The sequence below is a fragment of the Dinoponera quadriceps genome, unplaced genomic scaffold (assembly GCF_001313825.1).
Source record: "Dinoponera quadriceps isolate SergipeBrazil2010 unplaced genomic scaffold, ASM131382v1 scaffold1658, whole genome shotgun sequence".
Classification (NCBI taxonomy): Eukaryota; Metazoa; Arthropoda; class Insecta; order Hymenoptera; family Formicidae; genus Dinoponera; species Dinoponera quadriceps.
The window spans coordinates 1,678,145-1,687,094 of NW_014555920.1; the positions used below are offsets into that span (position 1 = coordinate 1,678,145).

Consider the following 8,950-nt stretch of genomic DNA (forward strand, 5'->3'; position numbering starts at 1 on the left):
GGGGGGGGGGGGGGGGGAGAAAAACGGCAAAACGAGGCGAGACACTTAAAAACCGCGTGCGTAAACATTCCGCGAGCATGACATGAAACACGACGTGCGATGAAACGTGTGTGTGTGTGTGTGTTACCGTACATGTAATTGACCCGGTTCTATGAATATACATGGACTTCGTTGCGTGGAAAGATGCAGTCGCATTCCTCGAATAGGAATGATAAAGAGAGAACTGGATCTCTCATAAGGCTGGGGTGGATGCGGGCGGAGAAGTGACGGAGACAACGAACAAAGATTTCTCGATCGTCGTTTTCAATGCGAAGGAGGGCGGGGAGGACGGCAATGGAGAGGGAACAGAATGCACGACGCCCTCGTTGCGTTCCCTTCCAGGGTCGCGTTCAACTTGGAAATGCTAATGATACGCTCAGCACGCGGCGATTTGTAAAGACAATTAGTTCTTACGGTCGATCAATCATCCAGCGTAATATTAAGTTATAATGCGCTTAGACAGAAAAAGAAATGTTTAGCGTGTACTTAGTAAACTTCGCACGCCGATATATTGAGTTGATGCATAATTATCCGCCGTTTGCTTTTTGCGTATTTATTACTTATGAATATTGATGTTTACATCTTTAATAAAAACCATTCTTCTATATTTACTCGATAGAAGTGCGTGTCGAAAGTCATATGCGCCATATTATGCTCTACCACTTGAAGAAAGGATGGACCGCAGCACAATCAATCCGTGATCTCAACGATCTTTTTGGCGAAGGAACAATCAGTGGAGAGGCAGTAGTTTTCGGGAGTAGTTTTCTCGTTTCAAATTTGGCGACACCAACTCTCTTCTACTCTTGGATCTACAATTGAGATCAATTACCACGATAAAGGACTGAAATAAGAGCCAAGCGCCAGATAGTATCTAGACTAAGAAATTTATATCCTTAGTTTTAGTCAGCTTCTGATCTCGCGATCAATCTTTGGTGGATTTATCCGTTGTGAATCGCGCATGATGAATTCGCGTCGGAGCGATGAACCAACCGGACGCGACCCTGTTATTTTTTTTCTTTTTTTTCACAGCAGCAGAGAGAGAGAACGCTCATTGGTTGCGAATACGGTGACACGTGCGCGTGTAGCGCGTACACGCGTGATCGCTGCGTGATTGCGTCGCATGCTCTCGCGCGAAATACAATGATAAAACGCACGCGGATACTCGACGGACAATAGAAAGTGATCCTCGATACAGATAAAAGAGCGCGGCCGGCGCGCGTGAGATCGTGGAAATAAGAAGAGAGCGGCAACCTGGATTGCTTCCAAAACTCGGGTCCCACCTTGCAGAGAATGTCTGTTGAGAGAAGGGAAAATTATAAGCGGTGGCTTTGACGTCGTTTGACCGAGGGCACGTTTAATTTTTTCCCCTGATAAGCCGAGCCGAGTGTCACGCAAACTCAGACACCGATTCGCGAGAGTCGGAGAGTTCGTGAATTTTAAACGTAGCTCACTTTGGTCTGATGGATCGTTGAATGTTTCTCAGTTTTCTGGTTTTTGCGTACTATTTTTGTTTTTTTGTTTTTTTTTCTTAATACATCAAGTGTCGGCTATAACGAATGAACATTTCTTTTTCTTAGATCGCATTCACGAAACCACTTGAGAATTTCTTCCGAATACAATCCTTTTCTTATGATAATAAGTTTGATAATGTTTAATTATCATTAATAGAATAAAGATTGATCCCATCTGAATCATTATATACGAGTATTTCAATAAATATTCGTTACATAACGTTACTTGATTTGTGCCTGGTTCGTCATGGCCTATGATCGTTTTTTATACACATAAAAGAAATAGTCTTGAGTCAACAATGGATATCCTCATATGTAAAAATATTTTTAAGAAGATTATAATATTCTTGCTTATACGTGACGATATCTATCATTGATCCAAGACTAATTTTTTTTCCGTGTAATAAGTTTAGTTTAACCCCAAATCATTTTTCTCGACCTGATACCATAAACATCTTATTCGGACATTGTATTTCCAATTCCCACGTTACAAGCTTAAGAATGTTAACTCGAATGAAATCGACAAGTCTCACGGACCGGAGTGTGGCGAATTAAAGACTTGAAAATAAATGTAGCCAGCTCAGGTTGATCTAAGGTGAATCTAAAGTGCTTCGCCCATACAATATGTTCGTGCGCGGAAAAAAGGCTGTCGCATCAATAGAATTGGTCAACAGCGTCGTAATTGGGATAAATCATCCTGATTCAAAATAGCAATATCATTGAAACTAACGCATCTTACAGTGTTTTAACAACTCCAGCGATAGCTTTCACAATATTGCTCTTGAATCGAGAAGACTTACTCTAATTACGATGTTGCCGACTCCAATTTTGTCGATGCAAGAGCACCTTTTTTCCTTGCGTACCTCGCTGTTTGCACAAAATGTTGAAAAAGTAGGACTCGCCACATGTGCTAACCGGCGGTATTTCGGTTTCAGGTGTTTCTAACAGTCGGTAGCAACTAAAGGCCGACAGCATGAGGAACTCGACGTTACTGAAATGGGCGCAGAATTCGGCGAACAATAAAAATCAGCCGAGCAAAAACGGAGGTGAGTAACCCCGCGGGGGCTCTCTATGCACGTGCGACCGGTATTAGCAAATATGGCCAGCCGCGCGGCGAAGGTTGAAAACCATCGCGACTCTTGTTCGCAGGAACGAGTAGGAACTGGATACACCCACCGGACGCGCTCCAAAAAGGACACATCGCCTACCTAGTCAAGGTACTGTGTAATATCTGCACTATGAACGCACATTCCCGCGCGAGTTGTCAAATAAGTAACGCGTCGGTATCGTGTTTTCAAATTTTCGCGCGTCTTGATATGTATGTGTGTGTGTGTGCATTCGTTAGCGCGACTTTATAATTATGACATTTGCACAACAGGCTCCTTTTGTGACGATTCACGCGAACTGTCGCTCGAAGGTGAAGAGAGAGGAGGAAAAATTATGCGCAATAATCGCGCCGCGGATCGAAGTCCGAATGAAAGTCTTATTTTCGCGAGAGCCCGAGAGAAAAATCTTTATCGCCGCGACTACATTTTCGACGGATGCAAATAATACCGCGATAACGTGCTGCGCGTATGTTGGGCGAGATCGTGACGCGCGATTGCGCAATCACGTGGATAAACAATAAGAAAGCGACGGACGTCATATCGTCAACATTTTCGCGGGATCTCGAAATCGGACCGGAGAAGAGGTCGCGATGAGTTCGCTGTCGCGACAGCGATGTCTCATCGTGTTCGTTTCTTTCTTCTTCCCGTCGTCGCTTTTATCGTCGCGCATCCGACGCGCGGCGGTCCTGATCGCTGAGCCTGAAAACCGCCACTGAGAGGGATATCCGTTGCGCGTTCGTGGAATTCGTCGACGCACGTACGCTTAATTACCTTTCGCTGCTAACGAACGTAATTAAGCTAAGCCGATTACTTCTCCGGGCGGAACGCGAGGCATCACGCGGATTCCTGCGCACTGCGTGAGAAAAACCGGAGAAATTGCCGGCGACTGTTGAGCCGGGCGAAAGGATAGCAAAAAAGGAAGACTGCCTGTTGTAGGAATAAAACCGTTCGCTCTTGCGATCGTTTCGCAGATTAAAAATAATATCCGTTTCCCGTGAATGTTGCGTATTACCGACATTTTCGGATATCGATACAATTTATCAATTTTATCAACGGATCTGAATGAATTCTCGCCGGTATTTATCCGATATTAAGCGTGAAAGGCGACGAGAAGCACGCGTATCGGCGAAAATTGATCTCGCCGGGAGACAGATTCCCAGATACTTCGGAATTTACGATAATTAGGCCCACGGGGATACGTAAAAACGCGATTTGATTAACAGACCCGTTGAAAATTCATCGGATCGAATTTAATGACGCGAGAATTTCGTGTGTCTAATAGGAACCGTGCGGAAAGTCGCAGACCTACTGCACGCAGCCCCGCGCGAACCTTATAGAATTGCTCAATTTGGACTTAATGATGGGAGGAACGTAATTTCTGGTCGGCGGCACCGTTGTAAAAACAACAAGCGAGCCGGTAGTTTGCGCTTTCTAGCCGGTTGCGAATTTCTCATTATTCGCGGATGACCCGTGCCGAAACGAGGGAAAAAAGAAGAGCATCCGACTCGAACGCCCGGTGCATAGATAGAGAAAGAGAGAAAGAGAGAGTGAGAGAGAGAGAGAGAGAGAGAGAGAGAGAGACTCGAGGCGTTCATTCATTTCATGTCACCCGGAAAAGTTGCGCAACGAGCGAGACCGTGCAACCGGCCGGCCGACCGAACGAACGACCGACCGTCTGCCTTTCGTTTTGAATTGTTCCCCGGCACGTATGCCAGTTTTCCCCTTGTGAATACGAATATCAAGCATTGCGGATGAATTGTTGCTCGTTGTCGTCGGTAGCGCCGAGTAGCCGGTAGCCGCGGGTTCGTTGAACTTCGAAACTTCGCGAACGGCCAGATTTCACTATCTCACGGACAAAGCCATCGTGTGTCGTTGCCGACGACGTCGTGGTTGTTGGTTGTGGCGAAATAGCGGAATTTTATCTGGATCGTCTTTTTCGTCCGATCTGCGCAGCCTGATTCTGCACAGGCAGGGTCTCGGAAATGATATCGCGGGAGTGACATTTTTCTTACGCGAACGACAAATTTGTTTCAATTACAAAAATTTTGTTGAATCCTGCGAAATTTTTTCCCTCCTATTTTACGGCCGCGATCATCGCTGAGAAAACCCGGAATTTTGTCGGCGAAGTTCCGGACCGTGGGGCATCCTGTCTACCGGCGAGCTGTTTCGCGATCGATCTTATTTTATATCGCAGACGGTGCGGAACGCGCAATTAACTCGTTAAGAATCAGTCCCACGTACCATTATGTACCCGCGTCTGGTTACGCGCTTAATTACGATCGGATCGGATCGGATTTGCGTAAGCGAGCGAGATTATGCGGTTTCGTCATCCAGGAAAGCGTATTTTTTATCGGCTGGAAAAGTATCCGGAGGTTGTTAAACCAAGCGCGGCGCGCGCTCCGCGTCATTCGTTATCATATAGCGCGATAATTATCGCGCAGTTTGTCAAGTAATACTACGTGCCATCGCGTATCATCCGCGCGTATCGGATTAAAGTGCAGAAATAGAGTTTGTCACTCTATTGGCGGAATATTACGCCGTAAAATGGCCGTAGAATGTGCGTCGTATTTGCAAACGTCGCTGACGAACGCCGTCGTCGCCGTCGTCGTTGTTATTGCGAAACACCTCGCTTCTTTTCGTTCGCACGTTTTGCGAAATTATTATGATTGCGAGATTATGCTGTCTGGACGCTGACGCTATCGAATTTTTCTCCACGTTTCTCCCGCGCTCTATAAAATCGAGTCCATTAATATTTTCGCCTTGTCGTGCATTCCCCGTGTTTATCGCTTTACGCTTTCGTCGCGATTTCGGCGCGTTCAATTCGGATTTCTCCTTCAGGCGTAATTGTACACAATACGAGTCTTTGTTACACGCTACATCCGAGCGAGCCGTTGGACAACTTCTCTCTCTCTCTCTCTCTCTCTCTCTCTCTCTCTCTCTCTCTCTCTCTCTTTCTTTCTCAAGTGTGTTACCTTGAGCAGAAGAGATGTCGCGCTTTGAGAGCTTCTCACCGCCGTACAGAAGCGTGCCATTTACGTTGATCGATGCAAAGATATGCAAAGCGCGACGAGGAACGCACCGAAAAAAAAAAAGAAATACACACGTCGTTAATAATAAAGAAGTTTATCCGTGTCACGTTCTGCGCGTGCACTCGTGTTCCTGGAAACGAAGTTACGCCGTTTCCCACGCTCTCGCGCGCTCCCGCTCGTGGTTCACCTTCCAGTTGGTGGGCGATAAACTCGCGCATACGGAAGAGAGAAAAAAAAACTCCCCTCGACTCGTCTGAATTCTCTCCCTCTTCAACTTTTGCCCGTTGACTTGACGTTTTAGTATTTGGGCAGCACAGAGGTGGATCAGCCCAAAGGCATCGATGTCGTCAAGGAGGCGATCTGCAAGCTGAAGTTCAATCAGCAGCTCAAGAAGAGCGAGGGCACGAAAACTCCGAAGGTGGAGCTCACTATAAGCATCGATGGCGTGGCGATACAAGAACCAAAAACGAAAACAACGCCCAAGGTGGGTGTCGACGAAGGACTTTCACATCGTTCGTCGACTATTTCAAACAATTCTCACCTTATTCCTTTTCCCTTTCACCAATAATTATTTTTTACATATCGGAAATACACTTTTTGTATTTTTTCTTCTTTTTCTTAATCCGGGAACAGTCACCTTATTTTTCTTTACATAAACGATCACGAACACTTGATGGTGCTATTCTGTTTCTTAAATGTTTTTTGGTTTCTCTCTTTTTTTTTTTTTCAAAAAATAGCGAGTAAATCGATATTTATAATGTCCCTAAATAATAATGAATCATGGGACAATTGATAATGTTATATTTTTTTAATAATAATGACTTTTAATTGAGGTCTAAATGACAATAGAAGATATAATGTGACTATTTCCGGGTTAAATGAATATTTTCTATCAATAAAAGAGATAGATTAGATAATAGTTATAGTAGTGAGTAAAAATAAGCGGATACGATTTAAAATAATGAAAAAACTTGCTCTTGCAGCGGATCATGCATCAGTATCCACTGCACAGAATCTCGTATTGTGCCGACGACAAAGGGGAGAAGAAGTTTTTCAGTTTCATCGCGAAAGAGGAGGACGCGGAGAGGCACACGTGCTTCGTCTTTGTCAGCGACAAATTAGCCGAGGAGATTACGCTCACCATCGGCCAGGCGTTCGATTTGGCGTACAGGCGGTTCCTGGAGACGTCCGGCAAGGACCTGGAGACGCAACGACGCTGCATGGTGTTGCAGCAAAAGATCAAACGACTGGAGCACGAGAACAACGTTTATCGGCAACGGCTGCAGGACATCGCGGCTATCAAAGGCTCGGTTAGTTCGACGATACGAAAACGTGCAAAAATAATAAAAAGAAATAAATCTAAAACTGAGAAATATATTTTATGCGTTTAATTTACAATATAATACTATTTGATCAAACTATCTTACTTTCATTGTTATTTCAGTTGCGATTTATAATTCTCTTTTCCTTGTCACTGATAATCATTCTTCTTTTACGAGTCGTATTTTCTTTTCTTCCTCTTTCTTAAAGGAGCATTTCCAGTTAACATATGCAAATAATACACAAGTAAAAATACATATGCTGTGCCGACCACGCGTCTAGGAAGCATACTAAACGTTTGTACAATGCCATTTACAGGCGGACGTGTCGACGTATCTGTCGCAGCACAATCTGCCGGATATACTTCACGTACCCGGGGCGCCGACGGACTCACCACAAATTAACGGCACGGCTACCAAGCCGTTGTTGAACACGAGCAGCGACAGCAACGGAAACACTTCCAACGGACCTCAGCAACCGCCGCCTGTTCCGCCAAGGAGTTTCGAGAAGAGCTTCGACGACGATTTCATGGGGTACGGTTGTAACGCGATTGTAAAATTGACTACAAGTCATAGTTAAGTCGCGTCTTGATCCGACTGGCCTTTTTCCTTTCGTCGTCGCGCAGGAATGAGCCGACGCCGATGCCGTCGGTCGGCACGAAATTGGAAGGGCTGTTGATGGACGAGTTTGAGGAAGACTTCAATCCTAGGGCTTACGAGACTGCGGCCAACGGCCTTGCCAATCACCAGTCGAACAACAATCCGCTCCTAAACGGTCAGGTGTGCTCGGGAACCAATTTCTTCTCGCAGTCCAACGGCACGACCAGTCCTCCGCCTTTATGTAAGCGTGCTCAACCCTCCTACGGAGAGTGATTATCTTCCTCCGCGTTGTGGCTGACGTTTCTCTATTTCTCTCTCAGTGGCGCCACCACCAAAGACGAAAGACTCGAGACGTCAGAACGGAGTCAAGGAGGATCTGTTCGGTAGCATTCCATTCAATCCCACGCCGGCTTTGAATATCAAGAATGACTTCAAGGATCCGTTCGAGATGGGGGAATTCGGTGCGTCGACCGTGATGTCTAATCCCAGTCAGCAGGAACTGGAAAACGCTATCGGCCTGTTGGATAAGAGGCTGCTGGAGATGAAGGTACGATTTGGTGTACTTAGTCGTGGGAATAATTAATCCGTCTCTATCGTGAGCGGACGTTTGATGAAACGTTTCTGAAATTTCCAGGACGGTTTCAGCAGAGGGTTGTGCATCGGAACCGATGACTTCTCATTGGAAAGCTTGGACCCGCTACGAAACTAATACGCTCGTCGATCAAAGGGCGGAGGGAACATACCAGAACGGTATTCCGCGTTGCGGAGTAACGAGTGACCAACTAACTAACGGATAGAGCAATTAGAAATTATGTCCGTGTAAAACCAAAATTAGTCAATTATTACTATTACTCTACTCGTATATTTATGATGATGTTCGATATTTATATGGTACACATATACGGAATAATCTTATAAGCGTGTAATCCTCCTACGCTCACTGATGATCTACATTTTCTATCCGCTGCTTTAGATTTCGGGGGTCCGCTTCTCGAATAACGCGCCGCGTTATGTCGTTGTTCGCGACGAGTTGGCTTAACGGGATCTCAAGCTGACCATTAGAACGGAATAAAATATTATTCTAATCGAGGCCCACGTAATTTTAGCTGAAAATATTTGTTATATATATATATATATATATATATATATATACGGGAACAGTCCGATAAGTACTTAGCCTACAAAAGAAAAACGAAAATTTTGGAAAAGCGATTTATTTCTCAACATAGTCTCCTTTTAGCTCGATACACTTGACCCAGCGATGCTCTAACTTCTTTAATCCATCTGAAAAAATACGTTTTCTCGAAGTCTGCAAAGTAGGCCTCCGTGGCGGCGATGACCTCCTC

The 8,950-nt window shown here is 45.1% G+C and overlaps 1 protein-coding gene across 4 annotated transcripts in view; it reads left to right on the forward strand.

Moving 5' to 3' along the window:
- Positions 1-8,429, forward strand: part of LOC106745770 (PTB domain-containing engulfment adapter protein 1-like) — a 48,862-nt gene extending 40,433 nt beyond the window's left edge. For 3 of the 4 annotated variants that reach the window (XM_014621675.1, XM_014621676.1, XM_014621673.1), the window contains 8 exons: positions 2,486-2,596; positions 2,700-2,767; positions 5,987-6,169; positions 6,669-6,995; positions 7,324-7,538; positions 7,631-7,845; positions 7,925-8,151; positions 8,239-8,429. In XM_014621675.1, the coding sequence (XP_014477161.1) occupies positions 2,524-2,596; positions 2,700-2,767; positions 5,987-6,169; positions 6,669-6,995; positions 7,324-7,538; positions 7,631-7,845; positions 7,925-8,151; positions 8,239-8,313 (1,383 nt within the window). In that variant the 5' untranslated portion in view covers positions 2,486-2,523 and the 3' untranslated portion in view covers positions 8,314-8,429. Of the gene's footprint in view, positions 1-2,120; positions 2,146-2,485; positions 2,597-2,699; positions 2,768-5,986; positions 6,170-6,668; positions 6,996-7,323; positions 7,539-7,630; positions 7,846-7,924; positions 8,152-8,238 lie in introns of those variants that run through there. The other variant, XM_014621677.1, reaches the window with a different exon arrangement.
- The last annotated feature ends 521 nt before the right edge of the window (positions 8,430-8,950 follow it).